General features: G+C 34.7%; 2 protein-coding genes and 1 long non-coding RNA gene across 18 annotated transcripts in view; 1 reads left to right on the top strand and 2 right to left on the bottom strand.

The window, feature by feature from the left end:
- Positions 1 to 18,888, bottom strand: part of LOC115419975 (uncharacterized) — a 43,542-nt gene extending 24,654 nt beyond the window's left edge. For 4 of the 10 annotated variants that reach the window (XR_003935479.1, XR_003935483.1, XR_003935481.1 and 1 more), the window contains exons 1-5: positions 18,801 to 18,888; positions 18,535 to 18,561; positions 18,054 to 18,326; positions 3,626 to 3,916; positions 3,095 to 3,385 (exon numbers count right to left, since the gene is read on the bottom strand). Coding sequence is in view for 3 of the 10 variants with exons in the window: in XM_030135051.1 (XP_029990911.1) it covers positions 3,095 to 3,385; positions 3,626 to 3,916; positions 18,054 to 18,326; positions 18,535 to 18,561; positions 18,801 to 18,834 (916 nt within the window). In the remaining 7 variants the exon portion in view is untranslated. Of the gene's footprint in view, positions 1 to 3,094; positions 3,386 to 3,625; positions 3,917 to 4,057; positions 4,331 to 4,533; positions 4,561 to 4,807; positions 4,965 to 5,755; positions 5,973 to 11,131; positions 11,322 to 11,419; positions 11,461 to 11,572; positions 11,628 to 11,760; positions 11,802 to 11,889; positions 11,910 to 14,116; positions 14,136 to 14,322; positions 14,431 to 16,151; positions 16,227 to 16,300; positions 16,373 to 16,509; positions 16,588 to 16,753; positions 16,805 to 17,206; positions 17,507 to 17,621; positions 17,913 to 18,053; positions 18,327 to 18,534; positions 18,562 to 18,800 lie in introns of those variants that run through there. The other 6 variants (XM_030135052.1, XM_030135053.1, XR_003935480.1 and 3 more) reach the window with 6 other exon arrangements.
- LOC115419979 (uncharacterized) lies at positions 16 to 27,235 on the bottom strand. Of its 7 annotated transcripts, none has more exons than XM_030135064.1 (14): positions 26,979 to 27,235; positions 26,714 to 26,740; positions 26,233 to 26,505; positions 25,800 to 26,090; positions 25,385 to 25,684; positions 24,922 to 24,972; positions 24,678 to 24,755; positions 24,478 to 24,552; positions 24,090 to 24,191; positions 22,669 to 22,687; positions 22,263 to 22,294; positions 22,123 to 22,160; positions 21,908 to 21,964; positions 19,859 to 21,576 (listed from the first exon to the last, which is right to left on the bottom strand). In XM_030135064.1, exons 1-14 carry the CDS (start codon positions 27,010 to 27,012, stop codon positions 21,505 to 21,507), a joined length of 1,449 nt encoding a protein of 482 aa, XP_029990924.1. In that variant the 5' UTR covers positions 27,013 to 27,235; the 3' UTR covers positions 19,859 to 21,504. The 7 variants fall into 7 exon arrangements, 6 of the variants coding, with proteins under 6 accessions (XP_029990924.1, XP_029990922.1, XP_029990925.1 ...); XM_030135066.1 differs by having other exon boundaries at positions 21,437 to 21,576; positions 21,913 to 21,964; XM_030135062.1 differs by lacking the exon at positions 22,669 to 22,687.
- On the top strand, positions 3,617 to 11,147 carry LOC115419983 (uncharacterized). Its single transcript, XR_003935488.1, has 3 exons — positions 3,617 to 3,628; positions 7,614 to 7,619; positions 11,074 to 11,147. It is a non-coding gene; the product is annotated as an uncharacterized LOC115419983 (long non-coding RNA).
- Positions 27,236 to 27,440: the final 205 nt, after the last annotated feature.

The following is a 27,440-nucleotide window of genomic DNA, read 5'->3' as shown; positions in this document are numbered from 1 at the left end:
TGCATAATACGGGACCTTTAATTAAATAACTGTTCAATCACATCATTATCACTAAGATAAAAACACCATCATGTGCAAAAGAACTTTTGGGATTTCTGATTTATTATTAAATAGAGATGGCCAGTTATTTACTTATTGAAGTCAAATAATTAAATCAATTTAAGTCCATTAGTCTTGGTTAATAACAAAAACAAAAATCATTGCACAAAATCACACAAAATCATCACAGCATTGGGTGGGACCTCATGCAGTTCGTTCCACCTCCCGTCACCATCGACACCTCAGCTCTTCTCAAACCTCTGTGTCCCAGCTCCAGCCCCCACCCTTTCATGTCCATCCTCCTTTCATCCCTACAGAACATCAGAACCCCTCTGCTGAAACCACTATCACCTTTTAATGAGGCTTTTATTTTGAAAAACCCTACTGTGTCTGTGTGCGTGTCTGTGAGAAAGCATCATATTTAATTAATTAAAATTGTACAAACAGTTGAGTGGTTGGTCATAAAAATCAAGAAAAGTTATTACTAATCATTATTTAGCTTTTTTAAAGAGGCTTTTATTTGAATAACTCCACTGTGTGTACGCTGTACTCTGTATACAAAATGTCACATACCCTCAATCAGCCAATCAGCTTTTAGTGTTCTGTTCTCATCTGTGCCTGTACGTTTGTAACATGGCCCCTTATGGAGCAGACGTGCGTCTGTTAAATTCAGTGACAAACCACCTCTCAAACAAACTGCGATAACTCCATAACCGTACATCCTATCTGAAAATTTTTTTCACATGAGGCTTATGGAAAGTCTTTTGAACTTATCACTGTATAAGTTGGAAATATGTTATAATATATGCTGAAGAACACATCCAATGTTTCTTATTGTTTGAGATACTGTTTGTCATGGGAACCAAAGACACATTAAATAGTGACTGTTTTCTGTAGAAGTCATGTAGTTTTTTTTTTTGTTTTTTTTTTGTGAGTTTGTGATGCTGGCCACAACATTCCCCTCTATTTTTTGCAGAATTTTAATAAAGAGACTGAGAGACATTCTGCTCATTACAACCATGTAAAAATAACTATGGCCAGGACTTCTGCACAACACTGTATGCAGTACTCTGGCACTAATAGTACCAGAGGCATTAGTTTTACATCTCTATGAAATAAAACATAAATTGTCTATATCAGCCTTCACAAATATAAATTCAACTCTACTGTTTTGACTGAGTAATTAGCTGATCACATTGTTTTGCATATCCCTATTATTTCTACACTGAAAACAGCAGTTAAAGGATTCCAACATTTGTGTTATCAATAAAAACAAAAAGTAGCATGTGATGTAATATATGATTAGAAATATCTGGTTCTCACCAATACATTTCTGAGCGAACAGAGCCATCAATCCCAGCAAGACGACGCCCACAGATCCCTCACAAACACCTACAACTACCAGCAAATTCCACATCCATGTTTCTGTTTTTAGAAAAATAAAGTCAGTCTCACTTTTTCCAGAAAGTAAAAGATTTTCTGTCAATCTATGGCATCTATCCCGGGATATTATAGTAATTTACAAATAATATATGATATATCAAATACATGATGCCAGTTTTTGGTGAACATGTTTAAAACAATGAAAAATAGAACAAAAATTTATGATAAAAATAATTAATTTTTAGTGTTAATAAGATGTATCATGGGTGAAGTATTCTGTTCTCATTTCTCAACTGAGCATGTGAAGTAGGTTGAGGCTGAGTATTTGATGCTGTTGTTGTGAATCTCACCTGTAGGTTTGTGTTCTGATGTTGGATATGGAGGAGCAGCAGAGGTCAGACTGATGGTGGGATCAGTCATTATTTCTAAAAGGACAAACAAACGTATGAGCCGGTGTAGTAGGCTGAGGTGACTGATCTAATAAATAGTCACATACATTTATAACATATATAACATTTTATTGCATCTGCTCTTGTTCAGAATCTTACCTGCAGTGTTGTGTTCTGATGTGGGGTTTAGAGGAGACGCATCAGAGGTCAGTATGTTTGTAAAATCAGTCACTAGTTCTCAAGGACAAAAAACAAAAGTAAAGTCAATTTTTATCATATATGTTTCTTCTCTAGAAGTGCTACTGTCACATGGTTTATAAATAATCAGAGCATCTCATGGACAGGAGTTACAGGATCAAAAGTACCAGGTCAGAAAACAGTGGACATGTAGAGTGGATCCTACCTGGTGTCATTGTGAGACCTGGTTTCTTGTTGGACTCTGTGTTGACAATATCTAACAATTAAAAAAAGGAAACACTGATTGGTGTCTGTCAATTTAGTATGGATTGAAATATCTTGCATACAAATGAAATGCTATTTATATTATTTGTCTGATCTTTTCTCTGAATTTGACTTTTTGTTATACAGTATATGCTGTAAATTTCACTGAATTAACCAAAAAAAAGTGACTCTAAACTGAAACAGTTTACAGTTAGACATCTTAATAACTGTATTCGTATTCATCACAGATACAGTGTGGCCATAAAATGTCATTTGATTATCTTTTTAACCATTTTAATTAACATAATCACATTTTTGTAGATACAGTATGTGATAGTTTTTTCCATTTCATATATTTATCTGCAGCTCATTTTAGAAATAGAATCACATACAGTTCAGTCTCTGCAGTGTCTGAATGGTGACTTACCAGTCAAACTGAATCCATCACTACGAGGAGACACAGAGCTGTCTGACAAACTGTAATCACAGCTCACATCTTTCTTCTGGACTACATCAAGGTATCTCAACAACTCATTCACTGGGACGGAAAACTGGCAGATCCTCTGTTTGTTTGAGGTCTTTCTTCCCCAGGTAGTTGCTGTTATTTGGGGACGAGTTGATTCTCCAAAGTACAGGTTACATCGTGTGTCATCCTTCACAGATCCAGGTAGTGAACACACAATGACAACACTTTCACCACGATTAACACTTATGTGTGGTTTTTGACCTAAAAAATATAAGTAGTTTAGTATAAATGACAATGAATAAGCTGTTGGAACAAACTAGTACAGTCACTGACAGAAGAATACCTTGAAAGATAAAAGAAACATAAGAACACTTACTTTGTACAGTGACAGATGTAAAGGCACTGTGTGGAGACGGAGAATCAGCCTCCCCGTGGTTTACAGTGTAATAACATTTTAGTTTAACTTCAACAGGAAGATGTTTATTCACCATCAGATCAGCCCCTTTCAGTGTCTGTACACATGATGAGTCTCCTAAAATTCTTCCACTTAATGTGTAGAAATAACACCTGGATACAGACACAGATGAAGGAGTCTGACAGTTTAATGTAACTGAGTCTGTCTCTGTGATCACTGGAGGATCGATGATCAGTGTAGGTGGAAAAAGAGCTGAAAATGAAAAAAAACAAACAAACAAAAAAAAAAGCATTAATTACATTACAATGCTGTAAATAAACTGACAAACTGCTCAATATTACTTCAATAACTCCTCATTAAAATGTACCTTATATAGAGTGTATTAACAGTGGAATACTGACATTTACAGAAGAAAGTAACAGCTGGAACTGAGGATGGAAACAACCAGGTTATTTAACAGATTTTAACTCTGAGTTCACTGTAGACACTTACTTTGTACAGTGACAGATGTAAAGGCACTGTGTGGAGACGGAGAATCAGTCTCTCCTTGGTTTACTATGTAACTACATTTTAGTTTAACTTCAGCAGGAGGACGTTGATTCACCATCAGATCAGTCCCTGTCAGTGTCTGTACACATGATGAGTCTCTTAAAATTCTTCCACTTAATGTGTAGAAATAACACCTGGATACAGCCACAAATGAAGGAGTCTGACAGTTTAATGTAACTGAGTCTGTCTCTGCGATCACTGGAGGATCGATGATCAGTGTAGGTGGAAAAAGAGCTGAAAATGAAAAAGGGTTGTGTCAAATACTTGCACTGTATTTACTTTTTTAAGTGATAGTTAATTTAGAGTACACAGTTATACAGTACAGAGGTTCATATCCATATTAAAACTCAACTTGTTGCTTTTGCTGATACTTACGTTGAATGGTGATGGAGAATGAGTCACTGTGTGGCGATGCAGATGTTTGAAGGTAAAAACATTTTATATTAATCTCAGTTGGTGGACTTTGTTTCACAATTGAACACAGTTCAGTTCCTGTCAGTTTCTTCAGACATGAAAACTTTTTGACAGGTTTTCCTCCAATAATGTAGAAACACTGAGATACAGGTGATGGAGTCTGACAGTTTAATGTAACTGTGGCTTTCTCTGTGATCACTGGAGGATCAACCAACAGTTGAGGTGCACGAAGAACTGAAAGATTAGAAATACATAGATTTAATACCTGTATGATCACTTAATAAATAGAAATTGTGATTTAAATGTGATCAATGGAGGTTATTGTACTATCAGACTATAGAACTGCAAAGAAATATTAATACAAAATAATATTAACAGACTACAATAACACAATTATAGCAGTACATCAGACTTTGTAAAGTCAAGAACTTAGATACCTTGTCCTTTTACTTCAAAAGCTAAATCTGTTGGGGAAAAAAATCAAAGAAATACAAAAATGTAGTTTTTTTCACTCAATTTGCTAAAATCATTCATTCTAATATAACAGCCATGTACATGTACATACTTATTTGACTTTAGTAAAGTTATACAACTATGTTCCGTTTTTGCTGAAAACAGTCAGAGATGTTTTATGCTTCATAGAGACATGATTTGAGTTTGATTAAATGGATCTGTTTTGAAAGTGAAAATTAAATAAGAGATTAAACTCACATGTGAGGATGAGTATCAGCAGATGTCCAGCCATGATAAAAGCATAAAAATGTAAATGTCCTGAAGTCCTTTAAAGGCTAAACTGGTTTATCTGACTACACAAACTACAGATCACTTGTCACTGTCTGATTCACTCAGGAAAACCACAGACAGAGGTGAAAAATGCCTCCCACACCAGTGACACCACTGAAAAGACCCAATAAGTGCTTTGTATTTAGATCAACTGTAGTGTAGTGTTGAGTTTCTCATACACAAAACTAAAGACTGTTCATCACCTTCCCCTTTTTTCTTGCTTATTGTTTGTCTGGACAGACGGACGGACGGACAGACCGATCTGATAGATAGATAGATAGATAGATAGATAGATAGATAGATAGATAGATAGATAGATAGATAGATAGATAGATAGATAGATAGATAGATAGATAGATAGATAGATAGATAGATAGATAGATAGATAGATAGATAGATAGATAGATAGATAGATAGATAGATAGATAGATAGATAAACAGCCAGTGGTAGCTTTTGTTACAATGATGATAGCTTTTTTTTTAATCACATTTTTATTGCTTTTCTTGAAGAAAAAAGAAAAAAATGTATAACACAGCAAATTTACAATACATTTCATGCATGTATGATATGTTAAGATAAAATGATGACCCCAGTGAGTAGTGGATTTGTGTTCTCTCAGTGTTAAACAAAGCTATGCTAAGCTAACTAGCTGTAACTGTGAGTTCAGTGTGTAAGATTCAGATATTTTTTTTATTCATCCACAGAGAAAGAAAAATATATATACATGAGCAGTTTACAACAGATATACATGAAAGGGAACCCCAAAGAAGCAAGAGTGCTTATAGATAGGGGATCCAAGCAACCAACAAATAGAATACAAACTCAAGTGACAGAGTCACTCAAGTGACTCAATAAACAGAATACAATATCCATACCTATGTTTCTATGAGTATATAATCTCCAGAAAATAAGGACAATATTTCTGTTATGTAGAAAAGGCACTGATATGTGAAGAGTGAATGTCCCACCTTCATGTTGAACCACCTTGTTTTGCTGAATTTTATTGTCTTTTCTTTTCTTTTTTCTTTTTTTTTTTTCGTAACAAGCAGTAACTCTGAGGCGCCTTAAAAGCTCCTACCAAGAAGGGACCGGGGCTATTTTTTCTTTAAATATACAACCCAGAACAGACCAAACACCTACCCCAAGGAGGGTCTGTCATGTTTTTAGTGTCCACAGCTGGAGTAGCTGGGGGTTTTCAGTCTGCATCTTCACCACTAGATATCACTAAATATCATACATTAAACATTTAAGAAAGTCACATAGTTTAACAATAAGAAAACAGATTCCCAAGAGAATATGAACACAGCAGTTATAGTTTTGTCAGTCGGTTGCTAATTCATAATCCTATATGACTGACATAGTTGAAAAGCCATGTGGTGTTTGGCCTCCTACTCCAGTCCAAAACCCAGAGGTGGAGGCAACTAAACAGAGATGTAATGGACTGAACACGACTAAACTTTATTATCTGTGACATCAGAGTGGGTTAATCAACTGTTTCCTGTTAATTCTAGAGTCCTGAAAGTGTATCTCACTCAAGGCAACTTGGCAATCCTGCAAAAATCATCCAATCATGTAACAATGACAAGTAAAAACAACTCTGATTGGCTGCAGGGCACAAAAATGCACCCAGAATGAATCTTACATTCTCCAATGAGAGCACAGCCTTGTATCACCTGCTCAGCAACAGTTTTAACAACCACGTATACACTTATCAGTCCATCGCCCTGAAACCAGGAAGTGAACATAGTCATGCAGAAGTTAAAGTTCAGTTACAAACAACATGAGTAAATGTTGATGTGAACTATAGGAGACAGGATGAGTATTATAAGACAGTAAATTAACATGTAATTTTAATTTTCCTGAAAATAATATGGTTAAACAGCTCTTCTACAAGTAATTTTAAGTGGGTGCAGCTCTTCCTATGGAGCAGCACTTAGATTATCTTATCATTTCACCTAACTTTTATTTAAACTAATTAGACAAAAATACTTTATATACAATAAACAGATGAGTAAAGATACAGTAAACACTGAGGCAACAGAAACTATTTTTAGGCAGAAATAATTCAAAGACATTCCTTGCTTCAGTAAAGTTATGATCCTTTCTGCTCTGCTTTGGTCTCCACTATTGTGTTGAATGACTAGTTTTAATTCTACTGTGTTTCTCTGCTAGTTTCCAACACTGTCTCTGGGGCTAAGCAGGTCACAGAAATGCTCATGGTGTTCAAAATAGCTTCTGACTGCCTGCTGTGGCTGAAAATGAGAAAACAAGAAACAGCAACAGTCGGTGTCACATTCTCACCAGGTTCAAAACTGAACACACTCACTGAAGACTGTTTTGTCCATGAACGATAACCTGTACTGGCTTCTGTCAAGACTCAAGACTAGCAGGAAGTTCACAGATGATACTAATAATATTTATGACAATGCATATATGACAGTGAGGTATATCAGCAAAACCAATGCCTCGTCCACACTAATGCAGATTTTTTGCAAAGCTGACATTTTCCTCTATGTTTGGGCCTCTTGTCCACATATAAGAGTTAGGTTGCAAAAATAGAGATTTTTCAAAATGTTTTTCAAAATGAACATCATTAAAAACTCTGGAAATAGATAGACTGGAAAATGATGGTGTCACACCCTATTTCCCTTGTGTTTGTTATTGCTTTGTGTAATAAACTTGCACCTGAAACATTAAATCCAGGTGTATAAATCACTGTATGACCCGTCGTAGATCAAGGTCAGCACAGGTACCTCTCAGAGATAATGTGGACTGGCCCAGTGAACAAATCCAATCCAATCCAACTTAATTTATAAAGCACTTTAAAACAACCACAGTGGACCAAAGTGCTGTCCAGAAGACTAAAAGAACAATACATAAAATTGATAAAAACATGAAGAAACAATACAATCAATTAAATGAAACAAGTTAAAATATAAAAACAGAAACAAAATGTCAACATTGCAAGAGTGTTACAAAGCCATGGAGAACAGGTGGGTTTTAAGAAGAGATTTAAAAACAGGCAATGAGGAGGCCTGTCTGATATACAGAGGCCGGTTCTTCCAGTCCGGGAGCAGCAACAGCAAAGGCCCGATATCCTCAGAACTTACAGGTTGTTCTCGGCACCATCAAGAGCAGCTGATCAACTGATCTGAGAGAGCGAGTCAGTGTGTATGTGTGAAGGAGCTCAGAGAGGTGGGGTGGTGTAAGACCACCAAATCCACATAATGTAAAGAATACACTTTGACAACCTGAACTGACACTTAAGAAACTTCAGTTTGTAATATAACTTGTCTCTGCTGCTCAGTTTTATGACAGATTAAAACCTCTGCATGTGCTTTGTTCAGGATACTCCACTGTGTCCACAGTTTTAAGTCCACCTGAAACAAGTCTGTCTGAGTGTTTGCATCACTTCATAATTATTTCTGCATTTTCATCTGGAAAGAATTATTTTTCGAAGATGGGGTGTAAGATTCATGATTAATATCTTTTAAATCTCACAAGATTTTGTATTTTCACAAAAAAATATTACCTGGCTTTTGTCACATTACCATTTAAAATCTGTGTTAAAAAGTAATGCTTTAACATATATAACAAGGAACTAACACTTCTTGGTACTTTTATACACGTACACTGTGACCTTTGTCTTCTCTATGGTTAGCTAAAAAACTATGTGGTCTGTGAAGAGACCAGTAGTATTAGTTCGACACCCAAACAGTGTAACAAAGTGGTTATACAAAAAAGCACCATATGTTTACATAAAATGCACCTGATGTTTAGTGCAAAGTTGTTCCATGTATGTTTTACAAGCTGGAGCTGATAAGAACACCATCAGCACGGTCTTTGTCTTTGTCGTACTGGAATTAGTTATTAGTCCTAAGTTTGTCATTAACAGCAGTAAATACAAACAAAACACTGGCTGGAAGTTTGTTGGATCATGATGATTTTGCTTTAATACATGAGTTGGATATACATTTAGATGTAGGATTTTAGGTTTTGTTATCACAGATGGACTGAATCATAACAGTAATCTAAAAATGTAAATTACTTTAGCTGTTAATAATAAATGAACAACTGTAAATGAATGTAATCACCAGTAGGAACAACTCTTTAATAAAAATGCTGCTGCCCATTCAAGCAGTAGTAGGTGACATGTAAATGACTTCATAAAATTATCATCATATACCAGTAACAGTAACACAGATAAATGCAAACACAAAAGCAAAAGCTCAGGTTATACTAGAAATGATCATTTATCTTGTCATTTTTGCCATTAAATACAGCTGATTGACAGAGACACATTTAAAGACAATGAAAACCCTGCTGCTTTAGATATAGAGGACATTTCATTTAAGAATAAGTTTAATACAGCCTTCCGGGTCATATTCATGTTCTTGCACTGAATTATAGGCATGAAAAGTACAAGTAACAGTTGAAAAGACACAGTTTAACTTCAGCTATGTTCTCTCTTCCACACAGCTTAACAATCACAACAAGAGATGGTAATGAAGGTAAAGTCAGATTGATGCTGTTGAAAAATTACACAATCTGTCAAAGAAAATGGTCCAAGTTCAATGTTGGTAAGGTGCTGAGTGAGAAACTTATTCAAGAAAAAAAAACTCATCACTGTTTCATGCTCCACAGACTTATTATTGTAGCCCAGTGGTTCTCACTCTTTTTCTGTCAGGCCCCCCTTTGGAGAATGAAAAATCTCCAGCCCCCCTCAACCCCAACAACACTGTAACAGTGGTGCAATTATAAATTTTATTGAAAGAAACATCAATATTGCTACAATACTTTTTACTTTTCGTTGAAATAATTTGTTGTGCAAATTAAAAATAACTTACATTTTTGTTTGAATAATGCAAATGAACTCAATAAGACTGCCCCCTGAGACAATATTTATCCAAATAAAAACAGAAAATGTGCAATTATCTTACAACTATGACAATAAAGTTTCTCTTTTTAGAACAGCAAACAAATTTTGGCAACAAAGATGAACCTTTTAACCATATCAGTGGCTGCAATGAACATACATTACATTGCACATCTCAGAACATTAAAGTACAAACTGTGCAAAAACACAAACATTGCACATTTTTCATTTACAGTCAAATCCTTCTCCATTCTCCAAACCTAAACTCTTTGTCTAGTCTAGTGACATGTCACCATGGCAGTAGATTTGTTTGTTGTACGTCCCTAATATGAGTCCCGGGTGCTCCAACACTAAAACATTAGTTCCACCTGCTACATTTTCTAACCTGAAGAAAAAAAAAACACCCAGGAGTGATCCCATGCGCCCCCTGGCAAGCCTTCGCCTCCCCCCTATGGGGACCGCCCCACAGTTTGAGAAACACTGATGTAGCCCAACACAACCAAAAGGTAAGATCCTTACATTGGATAAATAATAATGCAGTGATTAATATGTTTCATCTGGGACAATTTATTTAATCCTAACTGGTGCAGTGAGTAACTTCTCATTTCTTAAACGACATGTCAAAAGACATATCCCAATATTATTCTCTTTCAGATTCCATTACTAAAACCAGGAATGATAGTCAGCCATCGTCTGCAGGGAAGAACTGGTGCCAGAAGTGATCATGACTAGAAATAACGTGAACCTTTGAAAGAAATTCCACAGACACAGTGTGAAGAGAACTAAAGGGATAGGGATTAAATTTATCAGTGACTCTAATCAGAAAAATTGGATTGATTTGCTAAAAAAACCCAAAAAAACAGAGACTTCTTCAAAAACCATAATTTTGCTGGAGAGCAAAAAAACTGGACTATGTTTCAGGTCATGTGGTCTGAGGAGTCCAGACTGACTCTGTTCCAGTGTGATGGGGACATCACGTAGAGAGGAGAGGGAGATGGAGTGATTACCCATCATGCCTAGTGCCTACAGTACAAGCCTGTGGGGGCAGTGTTATGATCTGGGGTTGATTTGTTTTGTCAGGTCAAAGTTCAGCAACTTTATGTGTCAAAAGCACGTGGTTAGCTGAACCTGAATATACTGAATGAGCAGGTTTTTCTATCAAAGGATATTTATTTTGGGAAGATGCCAATGACAGGATTCATCAGACTAACACTGTGAAGAGCAATTCAAGGAGCATGAGACATCATTTTCACACATGGATTTTCCACCAGAGTCCAGACCTGAACTCCTCTGAGAATCTTTACAAAGCAGTTTGAGTCTCCTATCACTGATTCAAGAACAATTAATGCAACAATGGATGGGAATAAATGTTGTGATATTATATAAAATTCCTGAAAAGATGCTACAGTGAATATTTTTATTTTATGCTTTTTTTTTTTTTTTTTTTTTGGCCAAGCTGTGCATTTGTCTCATATTGCCTGTACAGTGCTATAAAACATACCCAGTCCATGAGCAGGTGAGGTTTGATCCTCAGGGATAGTGGCATAAACATGGTATACATCAGGCTAAAAGAGAAAAAAAACAACCGTAAGACATCTTCACATAGATGGTATCTCTTAACCTGTACAATAGTCATGTTTAGTACAGTGCAGGGCTCACTCACATCTGCATTTTGAGGCTTTTGCTCATTCAACATTTCAGAACCTGCCAGAAGAAAAAACTTGTTAAGCTTAAAATAACATAAATATAATATAACATAATCTCTGTCTGTACATATAGGTGAAAATGAAAAGCTCAACAGTAGAGCTGAAGGTACCAGGTACACAGGTGATCTGACTGTAGGCTGTGTTGTTAGCAGGAGGATCCTTTCCCTTAAAATGGAGAAAGTCTTGATTAAGCGAGAAAAAAAACACAATAATAACAGAAACTGATTCCTATGAGGCTGCAACTCACTTATTTTATCATTGTAATATTACAGAAAATAGATCAAGTCTGTTCAGTTACCATTTCTCCACAGTGAAGTTGTGTTGTGAGCATTAAGTTGCCTGCAACAGAGGCCAAAACACATAAAATATGGAACAATGTGGTTTGCAAATACTGTGATGCTGCATGACCAATGTATGTGCACATTACCGTTCCCTTTTGCTCGTGACCTGAAGGAATAAAGAAAGAAAAAATGTTTTTGATAAAGACCATGTCAGTATACAAGAATGCAGGACAAACAAACAACAGATGAGACCAACACAATTTGGGTCATTAAATAGTCTAATGTAACACTAATAAGTAATTACTTCATCAAAGTTAATAAAACCTGTCCTGATACTTTCATTTTATTTCAACTCCAAATACAAATTTATATGGAAAAAGCCAATCAAAAAAGAAAAGTAAATGTACTTTGACATGATGTATTCATTCATATATCACGTTCATGTTTGTAAGCATAGATCCATTCCTCATGTACATTCAGGCTCTTACACATTGAAGAAAATGGGACAGTAAAATATTTATCACCATTTCTTTCAGGGCTGGAGGCACCAAGTGATAAAGAAATGGTGAAGGTGTGATTTGGCCCCATTTTTTCTGCAAACAAGTCTACAAAATGGGTGTGCAACATAATATAATGGATGGTCTGAGCACAATTCATGTTTCCACTGAGTGGTGGACCATCCCAGGTGACTCCGAGTCCAGAGACGACACTTCTGGACTCTGTCAACATAAAGCCTGTTTTCGTTTCAGTAAAGCTGGGCCTTTATGTCTGTAACTCTGCATTGTAGATCTTGAACATGCTTTGCTGCAGTGATCCTGGCCCATGTGGTTCTGTCATCTATAGGTGGATGACGGTCCTTGATACAGCGCCATCTGAGGGATCAGTGATTGTTTGCATCCCCTTAGAATCCTTCAATCTGTAAATGATCTTCACAGAAGGTGAAATATCCCAAACCTTTCCCATATTTCTTTCAGGAACATTTTTAAACATTTTAGTGATTTTAACAGTTCACAAAGTGGCAATCCTTATTATTTTCACACATTATTATTAGTCCTAAAATTGTCTTCAAATATGTCACAGCCTGAATGTGAGAAATAGAAATGTATCTACAAATAAAATGTCAGCCAGATGACACATGAAATATGTTGTGTTCATACTGTCTACAATAAAATACAGAATGTAATGTACCTTACAGAATGAAAAAACAAATTTCATTGCACTGTACAAGGTATTTTGCAATGACAATAAAGTCTATTCTTTTGTATTCTATTCTGTTGTATTGTATTATCATAGCTTTAATAATAACAGCTTTATTTATATAGCACCTTTAAAAACGAAGTTTACAAAGTGCTTTGACAGACAAAGTAGAAGGGCACAACAGGACACAAGATAGAAGTAAAGACACTAAAACAGAAACAATACAATAAAAGAGATATGTTCAGCAAACGCGAAAACATGACACTTCAAATAAATTGAGTGAATTGGAGTAAAGAGGGCAGGGATAACGTAACATGATGCTGTCAAATCAATGCAAAAATGAAGGAGTGAGATAAAACAACATCATGTATGAGAATATAAATTAATAACCAAACAAGATAAAATGAAAAGTTAAAAAAAAAAAAAAGAACAAATATCACATAAAGGCAAGTTGATAAAAATGTGTTTTAAGTAGTGATTTAAAAGATGTCACTGATTTCGCAAGCCTTATCTCCTTGGGCAGGCTGTTCCAAAGTTGAAGGGCCCTGATGGAAAAGGGGCAGTCACCTTTCAATTTAAGCCTCAACTTTGGAACTGGTATTGTATTGTATTGTATTGTATTGTATTGTATTGTATTCTATTCTATTCTATTCTATTCTATAAAATTGAAGTCAAATTATATTTTAATATCACTACTGTGTTTTTAATTTTCATTTTCCATACTGTCTGAACTTTTTCTTTCTTGAGTTGTATAATACTATTAAATACTTCAATGATGCATTGAAATGTAAAAAGTCGGCACCTTACAGGGTGCGAATGATTCACTGCATTTTTATGCTAGTTTACATTCTAGTAATGCATACTGTATGATCTATATATTTTGAAAGTATAAGTGAAAGTGACATGAAATAAAATTGAAGAATAAAGTCTCTTAACTGTTTATTTGAAATATAAAAAGGTAGAAAGCTGCTCATCAAACACTTATTGAACCTTTGAGTACATATCAGCCATTAAAGCAGTAAAATCTAGAACTGTCAGAGGAAGTGTAAATGGAAAATGTTCAACAGTAGTGAGAACGTACATGAAATACACAAGTAGAAGTGATCTGTGGTAAAGTGTGGTGGTGGTGGAAAGAAGCCAGTCACACAGTTTCAGGAAGTTTAAATTAAGACTTACCTCTTGTGAATGTGCTTGTCTGTAAAATTAAACAAAGTAAGCATTTAGATCACAACATTTGGGGGAAAACAACACACAGAGGGTAATCTGATTACTTAATGGGTGGAGGCTGTTATGGAAAATACAACTTAAACTGCGATTGTATACGCTGGATGTACATGTTTATTCAGACTTTTATGATACAATTCAATCGAGCGAGTTCTCACCATTTTTTCCTTTGTTGCAACAAAATGCCAGTCCCAGAGAGATGACTCCCAGAATGACTCCACAGGCAGCCACTAATATTACCCACTTCAATATCCATGTTACTGTTTCTAAACAAGAGGCCACAAACAACCATCACTTTCAGTTCTTAACGAAAGTAGAAAGATTTACATAATCTACAGTACCGCTCACATCAGAGCCTGTCACAGCACAATGTAAACTATGCAATATACTGTGATGCTTTGGTGATAATGTATGTGAATATGTAAATTAAATTAGAATTATTAAAAACAGGTATCTGGACTGTGACATGTCAATCCTACAAGAAGTCATTTGTATTTTTTGCGTTGTAGAAATAGGGCCTGGCCAAGCAAATAACGGAGTGAGAGAGCACTGTACTGCAATACTAATCATTCCATAACTGTTTTTAAAAATTAATTTAGCAGCCACCATAACAGCTCAAATTATAGGTCCAAGCAAGTACTTTAAAATGATATTAAGGAATGATAACCACATATTTAACAAAAACATGAATTTATTATCATTGACAAAGTAACAGAGTGAGGAAAAATATACAGCAGTTATTCAAGGTTTAGAAAAAACACCAGAAAGTGCTGTTCCTCAAGGAAAGTGCAAATATTTAGCATACCACACTTTTCTTAATATATGAGAGTATATTATATCCAAAAATGAAACTGATATCACTTTTAGTTTAGTTTTAAAAGACATTAATTCATGATAATGGAGTAAAAATCCAATAAAGTAACAGTGAGGTGTTTGTCCAGTGTAATGCACTATAATAATAATCAGAGATTTTATTAACATACTGATAAAAGTATCAGTCTTTGGCCGCATATGTTTCATTACTATATTTAATACACATCTTTCGGTTGTTGTTTTTTTTTGTTTTTTGTTTTTTTTATAATAAATAACGTTCAAAATCATTATAGCGTTCAATTATTATAAAATACAAGATTAGACACAGGCATATATTTTGAACATATGTATTTACACATTGCTATTTACATTCTGAATTTATGCTGTATACATGCATTTACAACCTTTACTGTTCTTAATTTACATTTTATTCTCATATATTTTACTATCCAGTTGTAATTCAGGTACAAATTAAATAAACACAGTTTTAGAAACTAGAAATAGTTGTCTTTTATGCTGAGCAGTCAAAATATTATTTTAGATAAAAAAGAAATTGAACATGATGTTCACTTCTGCTAGGCCAGGCCCAGTAATAATAATAATAATAATAATAATAATAATAATAATAATAATAATAATAATAATAATAATAATAATAATAACATCTTTGTACTTTGACAGCAATCGGGACAGTTAGAACAGTAGTGAGTTACCAGTTAACCAAACAGTAGTGAACAAACAAAACAATTTTTTAAAGGCAAAAATATAAATATTTTTTTTAAATAATTAAAAGGAAATAAAACAAAAATGAGTGGGAACAATACCCAATCCCAATAAAAGTGCAAAAAAAAACAAAAAGAGACAACATCATGTCATAAAAATAGTGAAAGTGGCTGACAATCATTGTAATGTAATGTACTAATTATCTTAGATTATTATACATTATATCTAATAATCTTATTTGTATTTTATTTAATTTAGCTAAAGGACAGTTATATTTCCCTTTGGGATAAATTAAGTGAATCTAAATCTCAATGTCTTCAAAACTCCTACTTAGTTCAGAAACTACCAGCAGAAAATAAAATGTGGAAGAGACTGAATATCTAAAATTAAAGAAGTATTTAAGTATTTAGTGTTAGTGAGATGTATGAGGTATTTTGCTTCATTTTCTCACCTTTATTACTTGAGTCTTGCTTTTGTTGGGTCACATTCAAAACACTCACTTTAGAAGTACACAGAGGTGTCTGATCTAATAAGTAGAAACATTTATAACAGTGTTATAATGTATCTTGGAGTATTTGACGCTGTTGTTGTGAATCTCACCTGTAGGTTTGTGTTCTGATGTTGGATGTAGAGCAGCAGAGGTCAGACTGATGGTAGGATCAGTCATAATTTCTAAAGGACACAAACAAAAGTGTGAACCTGTGTAGTAGGCTGAGGTGACTGATCTAATAAATAGTCGCAAAGATTTATAACATATATAGTGTTGTGTTGTATCTGAGAGTATTTGATGCTCTTGTTCAGAATCTTACCTGCAGTGTCTTGTTCTGACGTCGGGTTTAGAGGAGATGCATCAGAGGTCGGTATGTTTGTGAAATCAGTCACTAGTTCTTAAGGACAAAAAACACAAGTAAAGTCAATGTTTATCATATACATTTCTTCTCTAGAGGTGCTATTGTCACATGGTTTATAAATGGTCAAAGCATCTCATGGACAGGAGTTACAGGATCAAAAGTACCAGGTCAGAATACAGTGGACATGTAGAGTGGATCCTACCTGGTGTCATTGTGAGAACTGGTTTCTTGTTGGACTCTGTGTTGACAATATCTAACAATTAAAAAAAGGAAACACTGATCGGTGTCTGTCAATTTAGTATATCTTACACACAAATGAAATGCTATTTATATTATTTATCTGACCTTTTCTCTGAATTTGACTTTTTTTTATACAGTATATGTTGTAAATTTCGCTCAATTCACCAAAAAAAGTGACTCTAAACTGAAACAGTTCAAAGTTAGACATCTTAATAACTGTATTTGTATTAATCACAGATACAGTGTGGCCATAAAATGCCATTTTGATTATGTTTTTAACCATTTCAATTGACATAATCACATTTTTGTAGATACAGTATGTGATAGTTTTCCATTTCATATATTTACCTGCAGCTCGTTTTAGAAATAGAATCACATACAGTTCAGTCTCTGCAGCATCTGAATGGTGACTTACCAGTCAAACTGTATCCATCACTACGAGGAGACACAGAGCTGTCTGACAAACTGTAATCACAGCTCACATCTTTCTTCTGGACTACATCAAGGCATCTCAACAACTCATTCACTGGGATAAAAAACTGGCAGATCCTCTGTTTGTCTGAGGTCTTTTTTCCCCAGGCGTTTGCTGTTATTTGGGGACGAGTTGATTCTCCAAAGTACAGGTTACATCGTGTGTCATCCTTCACATGTTCAGGTAGTGAACACACAATGACAAAACTTTCATCACGATGAACACTTATATGTGGTTTTTGACCTAAAAAATATAAGCAGTTTAGTATAAATGACAATGAATAAGCTGTTGGAACAAACTAGTACAGTCACTGACAGAAGAATACCTTCAAAGATAAAAGAAACATTAGAACACTTACTTTGTACAGTGACAGATGTAAAGGCACTGTGAGGAGACGGAGAATCAGCCTCCCCGTGGTTTACAGTGTAATAACATTTTAGTTTAACTTCAGCAGGAAGATGTTTATTCACCATCAGTTCAGCCCCTTTCAGTGTCTGTACACATGATGAGTCTCCTAAAATTCTTCCACTTAATGTGTAGAAATAACACCTGGATACAGACACAGATGAAGGAGTCTGACAGTTTAATGTAACTGAGTCTGTCTCTGCGATCACTGGAGGATCAATGATCAGTGTAGGTGGAAAAAGAGCTGAAAATGAAAAAAGGTTGTGTCAAATACTTGCACTGTATTTACTTTTTTAAGTAATAGTTAATTTAGAGTACACAGTTATAGAGTACAGAGGTTCATATCCATATTAAAACTCAACTTGTTGCTTTTGCTGATACTTACGTTGAATGGTGATGGAGAATGAGTCACTGTGTGGCGATGCAGATGTTTGAAGGTAAAAACATTTTACTTTAATCTCAGTTGGTGGACTTTGTTTCACAATTGACAACAGCTCAGTTCCTGTCAGTTTCTTCAGACATGAAAACTGTTTAGCAGGTTTTCCTCCAATAATGTAGAAACACTCAGATACAGGTGATGGAGTCTGACAGTTTAATGTAACTGTGGCTTTCTCTGTGATCACTGGAGGATCAACCAACAGTTTAGGTGCACGAAGAACTGAAAGATTAAAAATACATAGATTTAATACCTGTATGATCACTTAATGAATAGAAAATGTGATTTAAATGTGATCAATGGAGGTTATTGTACTATCAGACTATAGAACTGCAAAGAAATATTAAAACAAAATAATATTAATAGACTACAATAATACAATTATAGCAGTACATCAGACTTTGTAAAGTCAAGTCAAGAACTTACATACCTTGTCCTTTTACTTCAAAAGCTAAATCTGTTGGGGAAAAAAATCAAAGAAATACAAAAATGTACTTTTTTTTCACACAGTTTGCAAAAATCATTCATTCTAATATAACAGCCATATACATTATTTGACTTTAGTAAAGTTATACAACTATGTTCCGTTTTTGCTGAAAACAGTCAGAGATGTTTTATGCTTCATAGAGACACAATTTGAGTTTGATCAAATGGATCTGTTTTGAAAGTGAAAATCAAATAAGAGATTAAACTCACATGTGAGGATGAGTATCAGCAGATGTCCAGCCATGATAAAAGCATAAAAATGTAAATGTCCTGAAGTCCTTTAAAAGCTAAACTGGTTTTTTCTGACTACACAAACTACAGATCACTTTCACTCTCCGATTCACTCAGGAAAACCACAGACAGAGCTGAAAAATGACTCCCACACAAGTGACACCACTGACAAGACCCAATAAGTACTTTGTATTTAGATCAACTGTAGTGTAGTGATGAGTGTTTCACACACAAAACTAAAGACTGTTCATCACCTTCCCCTTTCTTCTTGCTTATTGTTTGTCTGGACGGACGGACGGACGGACGGACAGACAGACAGACAGACAGACAGACAGACAGACAGACAGACAGATCTGATAGATAGATAGATAGATAGATAGATAGATAGATAGATAGATAGATAGATAGATAGATAGATAGATAGATAGATAGATAGATAGATAGATAGATAGATAGATAGATAGATAGATAGATAGATAGATAGATAGATAGATAGATAGATAAACAGCCAGTGGTAGCTTTTGTTACAATGATGATAGCTTTTTTTTTTTTTTTTATCACATTGTTATTGCTTTTCTTGAAGAAAAAAGAAAAAAATGTTTAACACAGCAGATTTACAATACATTTCATGCATGTATGATATGTTAAGATAAAATGATGACCCCAGTGAGTAGCGGATTTGTGTTCTCTCAGTGTTAAACTAAGCTATGCTAAGCTAACTAGCTGTAACTGTGAGTTCAGTGTGTAAGATTCAGATATTTTTTTTATTCATGCACAGAGAAAGAAACATACATATACATGAGCATTTTACAACAGATATACATGAAAGGGAACCCCAAAGAAGCAAGAGTGCTTATAGATAGGGGATCCAAGCAACCAACAAATAGAATACAAACTCAATTGAATCAAAATAAACAGAATACAATATCCATACCTATGTTTCTATGAGTATATAATCTCCAGAAAATAAGGACAATATTTCTGTTATGTAGAAAAGGCACTGATATGTGAAGAGTGAATGTCCCACCTTCATGTTGAACCACCTTGTTTTGCTGAATTTTATTGTCTTTTCTTTTCTTTTTTTTTTTTTTTTTCGTAACAAGCAGTAACTCTGAGGTGCCTTAAAAGCTCCTACCAAGAAGGGACCGGGGCTATTTTTTCTTTAAATATACAACCCAGAACAGACCAAACACCTACTCCAAGGAGGGTCTGTCATGTTTTTAGTGGCCACAGCTGGAGTAGCTGGGGGTTTTCAGTCTGCATCTTCACCACTAGATATCACTATCATACATTAAGCATTTAAGGAAGTCACATAGTTTAACAATAAGAAAACAGATTCCCAAGAGAATATGAACACAGCAGTTATAGTTTTGTGTCAGTCGGTTGCTAATTCATAATCCTATATGACTGACATAGTTGAAAAGCCAAGTGGTGTTTGGCCTCCTACTCCAGTCCTTGTGGTGCAAAACCCAGAGGTGGAGGCGACTAAACAGAGATGTAATGGACTGAAAAGGACTAAACTTGATTATCTGTGACATCAGAGTGGGTTAATCAACTGCTTCCTGTTAATTCTAGAGTCCTGAAAGTGTATCTCACTCAAGGCAACTTGGCAATCCTGCAAAAATCCTCCAATCATGTAACAATGACAAGTAAAAACAACTCTGATTGGCTGCAGGGCACAAAAATGCACCCAGAATGAATCTTACATTCTCCAATGAGAGCACAGCCTTGTATCACCTGCTCAGCAACAGTTTTAACAACCACGTATACACTGATCAGTCCATCACCCTGAAACCAGGAAGTGAACATAGTCATGCAGAAGTTAAAGTTCACTTACAAACAACATGACTAAATGTTGATGTGAACTATAGGAGACAGGATGAGTATTATAAGACAGTAAATTAACATGTAATTTTAATTTTCCTGAAAATAATATGGTTAAACAGCTCTTCTACAAGTAATTTTAAGTGGCTTGTTAGAGCCATAATGCAAATTAGTGTAAAATAGTTTAAATTTATAAGGTACAATGTTTAGGTTGAAAGTTCAAAGAAATAACTGTCACCTAATTTGTAGCATTAATCTTTAATATGCTTGATATGAATATCTGCATTGTGTTACTTGTTAAAGCAGTAAGCTGCATCAGCCAGTAGGGGGGTCAGAGCGCAACAGTCTTTGACTGTGACTACAAGGCTTTACTGATCTCCTGTAATGGATGAAAGATTCTTTATTTTTTGCAATATTTTTGTTGCAATGTGAATCATTTCTTCAGTAAATACTTCAAACTTTCAAAGAAGTCTCGCGTCAATGACTCTAACTCAAGAACTGGACACAAAACGGAGTTTTAAGAAACTGCACCTACAGGCTCTTCCTATGGAGCAGCACTCAGATCATCTTATCATTTAATCTAACTTGCATTTAAACTAATAAGACAAAAATACTTTATATATTTATTTTAATTTCTTGCTATAATTACGCACAGTTTTTATTTTTCTTAGTCATGTTGTCATTTGATGTCTTCTTATTTACATCTATTACAAATCCAATGAAGTAAATACAATTTACAATTATATAAATGTGTTTTCTAATGATTAACATCTATTAATTTACATATAAATGACAACATGTACAAACTGTTTTCTTCTTTGCAAAATAAAAACAAGACACAGTGATTGGATTTGACGTCTCAGTCCTGCACACGGTGGGTCTGGACTGATGAGCTCCCTCCTCTGGTGTGATTCTGATTGTATTTGTTATCCTAAAAAAATAGTGAACCAGATATTAACAGGGTTTTTTTTTCTGCATGGTGTTTTCATTAAAATCATTACATCTTATATGCCAATTTTTTGAGATCCAGTTTACAATATACAGTTTACCAAATAAATTTTATGATAATATATATATTTGATGTCCGCTGTCCATCAGTCACTGAAATATGCATTGATGAACAAACATTACATTATTACACACATATTTTTTAGATAAATCTAACTATTGAGCTCCCACTGCTGGTTAAACTATTTTATATTGTATGCATACTAAGAAATAGCAGCCACTAGATGTGTTTAGACTGAAATGAAAAAAATCACCTTACCAGTAATCTTTGATTCATAGGTGACAACACTGTAAATTTCATCATAATCAGCCTGCAAATTGTGTCAAACAGAGGGGAAAAATACTCTGATTAATATAGAAATTAGTGAAACATAATGACTGTATATTATATTATTCTAAGGCATGATTTTTAACAAAGCAAGGAATTTTAAATCTTTTAATAGGATGGATGTAGAGGAGATTATATTACCATTCCAAAGTTGTCACCTGGCACATATCCACAGTCATCTGAAACAGCAAAATCAAGAGACACAATATATAACATTAAACTAAATAAACTGTATTAAAATCAGTAATGTTATATAGACATGTTGTTGAAGCATTACGTACATTTGCATTCATCAGCGATGCTGCTCCTTGACCTAAATGTTAAAAAAGAAAGAAAGAAAGAAAGAAAGAAAGAAAGAAAGAAAGAAAGAAAGAAAGAAAGAAAGAAAAGGGACATTCATTTAAACAGAAGATGAGGAATTTGCAAATATAGAAAGGATAAAGCATATTAGTCTTGTCCAACATCTATATAATGTAATTCTTGAGTCTGTTACATTGATTCAAGTCAAATTGTGTAGAAACAAGGGGAGATGTGTTTCCATCAGTGTATTATAATAACAGGATATTGAAAGGAAAGGAAAGGAAAGGAAAGGAAAGGAAAGGAAAGGAAAGGAAAGGAAAGGAAAGGAAAGGAAAGGAAAGGAAAGGAAAGGAAAGGAAAGGAAAGGAAAGGAAAGGAAATTGTCACCTCAGGGGTCCACAATTCTCTAAAAAAAAAAATACAAGAAAAAAAATGCAGTGAACACAAAAGACTACCATCCCACTGGGAACTTTTAATTAAATAACTGTTCAATCACATCATTATCACTAAGATAAAAACACCATCATGTGCAAAAGAACTTTTGGGATTTCTGATTTATTATTAATAGAGATGGCCAGTTATTTACTTATTGAAGTCAAATAATTAAATCAATTTAAGTTCATTAGTCTTGGTTAATAACAAAAACCAAAATAATTAAAGCTACAAACAGCATTAGGTGGGACCTCGTGCAGTTCGTTCCACCTCCCGTCACCATCGACACCTCAGCTCTTCTCAAACCTCTGTGTCCCAGCTCCAGCCCCCACCCTTTCATGTCCATCCTCCTTTCATCCCTACAGAACATCAGAACCCCTCTGCTGAAACCACTATCACCTTTTAATGAGGCTTTTATTTTGAAAAACCCTACTGTGTCTGTGTGCGTGTCTGTGAGAAAGCATCATATTTAATTAATTAAAATTGTACAAACAGTTGAGTGGTTGGTCATAAAAATCAAGAAAAGTTATTACTACTCATTATTTAGCTTCTTTAATGAGGCTTTTATTTTGAATAACTCTACTGTGTGTACGCTGTACTCTGTATACAAAATGTCACATACCTTCAATCAGCCAATCAGCTTTTAGCATTCTGTTCTCATCTGTGCCTGTACGTTTGTAACATGGCCCCTTATGGAGCAGATGTGCGTCTGTTAAATTCAGTGACAAACCACCTCTCAAACAAACTGCGATAACTCCATAACCGTACATCCTATCTGAAAAATTTTTTCACATGAGGCTTATGGAAAGTCTTTTGAACTTATCACTGTATAAGTTGTAAATATGTTATAATATATGCTGAAAAACACATCCAATGTTTCATATTGTTTGAGATACTGTTTGTCATGGGAACCAAAGACACATTAAATAGTGACTGTTTTCTGTAGAAGCCATGTAGTTTGTTTTTTTTTTGTTTTTTTTTTGGTGAGTTTGTGATGCTGGCCACAATATTCCCCTCTATTTTTTGTAGTATTTTAATAAAGAGACTGAGAGACATTATGCTTAGTACAACCATGTAAAAATAACAATGGCCAGGACTTCTGCACAGTACCGTATGCAGTACTCTGGCACTAATAGTACCAGAGGCATTAGTTTTACATCTCTATGAAATAAAACATAAATTGTCTGTATCAACCATCACAAATATAAATTCAACTCTACTGTTTTGACTGAGTAATTAGCTGATCACATAGTTTTGCATATCCCTATTATTTCTACACTGAAAACAGCAGTTAAAGGATTCCAACATTTGTGTTATCAATAAAAACAAAAAGTAGCATGTGATGTAATATATGATTAGAAATATCTGGTTCTCACCAATACATTTCTGAGCGAACAGAGCCATCAATCCCAGCAAGACGACGCCCACAGATCCCTCACAAACACCTACAACTACCAGCAAATTCCACATCCATGTTTCTGTTTTTAGAAAAATAAAGTCAGTCTCACTTTTTCCAGAAAGTAAAAAGATTTCTGTCAATTTATGGCATCTATCCCGTGATATTATAGTAATATACAATAATATATGATATATCAAATACATGATGCCAGTTTTTGGTGAACATGTTTAAAACAATGAAAAATAGAACAAAATTTTAAATGTTAATAAGAAGCATCATGTGTGAAGTATTCTGTTCTCATTTCTCAACTGAGCATGTGAAGTAGGTTGAGGCTGAGTATTTGATGCTGTTGTTGTGAATCTCACCTGTAGGTTTGTGTTCTGATGTTGGATATGGAGGAGCAGCAGAGGTCAGACTGATGGTGGGATCAGTCATTATTTCTAAAAGGACACAAACAAATGCATGAGCCGGTGTAGTAGGCTGAGGTGACTGATCTAATAAATAGTCACAAACATTTATAACATATATAACATTTTATTGCATCTGCTCTTGTTCAGAATCTTACCTGTAGTGTTGTATTCTGATGTTGGGTTTAGAGGAGATGCATCAGAGGTCGGTATGTTTGTGAAATCAGTCACTAGTTCTCAAGGACAAAAAACAGAAGTAAAGTCAATTTTTATCATATACATTTCTTCTCTAGAAGTGCTATTGTCACATGGTTAATAAATAATCAGAGCATCTCATGGACAGGAGTTACAGGATCAAAAGTACCAGGTCAGAAAACAGTGGACATGTAGAGTGGATCCTACCTGGTGTCATTGTGAGACCTGGTTTCTTGTTGGACTCTGTGTTGACAATATCTAACAATTAAAAAAAGGAAACACTGATCGGTGTCTGTCAATTTAGAATGGATTGAAATATCTTGCATAAAAATGAAATGCTATTTATATTATTTGTCTTATCTTTTCTTTGAATTTGACTTTTTGTTATACAGTATATGCTGTAAATTTCACTCAATTCACCAAAAAAAGTGACTCTAAACTGAAACAGTTCACAGTTAGACGTCTAAATAACTGTATTTGTATTAATCACAGATACAGTGTGGCCATAAAATGCCATTTTGATTATGTTTTTAACCATTTTAATTGACATAAGTACATTTTTGTAGATACAGTATTTGATAGTTTTCCATTTCATATATTTACCTGCAGCTCGTTTTAGAAATAGAATCACATACAGTTCAGTCTCTGCAGCGTCTGAATGGTGACTTACCAGTCAAACTGAATCCATCACTACGAGGAGACACAGAGCTGTCTGACAAACTGTAATCACAGCTCACATCTTTCTTCTGGACTACATCAAGGTATCTCAACAATTCATTCACTGGGATAAAAAACTGGCAGATCCTCTGTTTGTTTGAGGTCTTTCTTCCCCAGGTAGTTGCTGTTATTTGGGGACGAGTTGATTCTCCAAAGTACAGGTTACATCGTGTGTCATCCTTCACAGATCCAGGTAGTGAACACACAATGACAAAACTTTCATCACGATGAACAGTTATGTGTGGTTTTTGACCTAAAAAATATAAGCAGTTTAGTATAAATGACAATGAATAAGCTGTTGGAACAAACTAGTACAGTCACTGACAGAAGAATACCTTCAAAGATAAAAGAAACATTAGAACACTTACTTTGTACAGTGACAGATGTAAAGGCACTGTGAGGAGACGGAGAATCAGCCTCCCCGTGGTTTACAGTGTAATAACATTTTAGTTTAACTTCAGCAGGAAGATGTTTATTCACCATCAGTTCAGCCCCTTTCAGTGTCTGTACACATGATGAGTCTCCTAAAATTCTTCCACTTAATGTGTAGAAATAACACCTGGATACAGACACAGATGAAGGAGTCTGACAGTTTAATGTAACTGAGTCTGTCTCTGCGATCACTGGAGGATCAATGATCAGTGTAGGTGGAAAAAGAGCTGAAAATGAAAAAAAGGTTGTGTCAAATACTTGCACTGTATTTACTTTTTTAAGTAATAGTTAATTTAGAGTACACAGTTATAGAGTACAGAGGTTCATATCCATATTAAAACTCAACTTGTTGCTTTTGCTGATACTTACGTTGAATGGTGATGGAGAATGAGTCACTGTGTGGCGATGCAGATGTTTGAAGGTAAAAACATTTTACTTTAATCTCAGTTGGTGGACTTTGTTCCACAATTGACAACAGCTCAGTTCCTGTCAGTTTCTTCAGACATGAAAACTGTTTAGCAGGTTTTCCTCCAATAATGTAGAAACACTCAGATACAGGTGATGGAGTCTGACAGTTTAATGTAACTGTGGCTTTCTCTGTGATCACTGGAGGATCAACCAACAGTTTAGGTGCACGAAGAACTGAAAGATTAAAAATACATAGATTTAATACCTGTATGATCACTTAATGAATAGAAAATGTGATTTAAATGTGATCAATGGAGGTTATTGTACTATCAGACTATAGAACTGCAAAGAAATATTAAAACAAAATAATATTAATAGACTACAATAATACAATTATAGCAGTACATCAGACTTTGTAAAGTCAAGTCAAGAACTTACATACCTTGTCCTTTTACTTCAAAAGCTAAATCTGTTGGGGAAAAAAATCAAAGAAATACAAAAATGTACTTTTTTTCACACAGTTTGCAAAAATCATTCATTCTAATATAACAGCCATATACATTATTTGACTTTAGTAAAGTTATACAACTATGTTCCGTTTTTGCTGAAAACAGTCAGAGATGTTTTATGCTTCATAGAGACACAATTTGAGTTTGATCAAATGGATCTGTTTTGAAAGTGAAAATCAAATAAGAGATTAAACTCACATGTGAGGATGAGTATCAGCAGATGTCCAGCCATGATAAAAGCATAAAAATGTAAATGTCCTGAAGTCCTTTAAAAGCTAAACTGGTTTTTCTGACTACACAAACTACAGATCACTTTTCACTCTCCGATTCACTCAGGAAAACCACAGACAGAGCTGAAAAATGACTCCCACACAAGTGACACCACTGACAAGACCCAATAAGTACTTTGTATTTAGATCAACTGTAGTGTAGTGATGAGTGTTTCACACACAAAACTAAAGACTGTTCATCACCTTCCCCTTTCTTCTTGCTTATTGTTTGTCTGGACGGACGGACGGACGGACGGACGGACAGACAGACAGACAGACAGACAGACAGACAGACAGACAGATCTGATAGATAGATAGATAGATAGATAGATAGATAGATAGATAGATAGATAGATAGATAGATAGATAGATAGATAGATAGATAGATAGA

This window comes from Sphaeramia orbicularis, chromosome 5 (assembly GCF_902148855.1).
Source record: "Sphaeramia orbicularis chromosome 5, fSphaOr1.1, whole genome shotgun sequence".
In the NCBI taxonomy this organism is placed as follows: Eukaryota; Metazoa; Chordata; class Actinopteri; order Kurtiformes; family Apogonidae; genus Sphaeramia; species Sphaeramia orbicularis.
The sequence above is the reverse complement of the archived record's forward strand: the minus strand, read 5'-3'. Positions and strand labels throughout refer to the sequence as shown.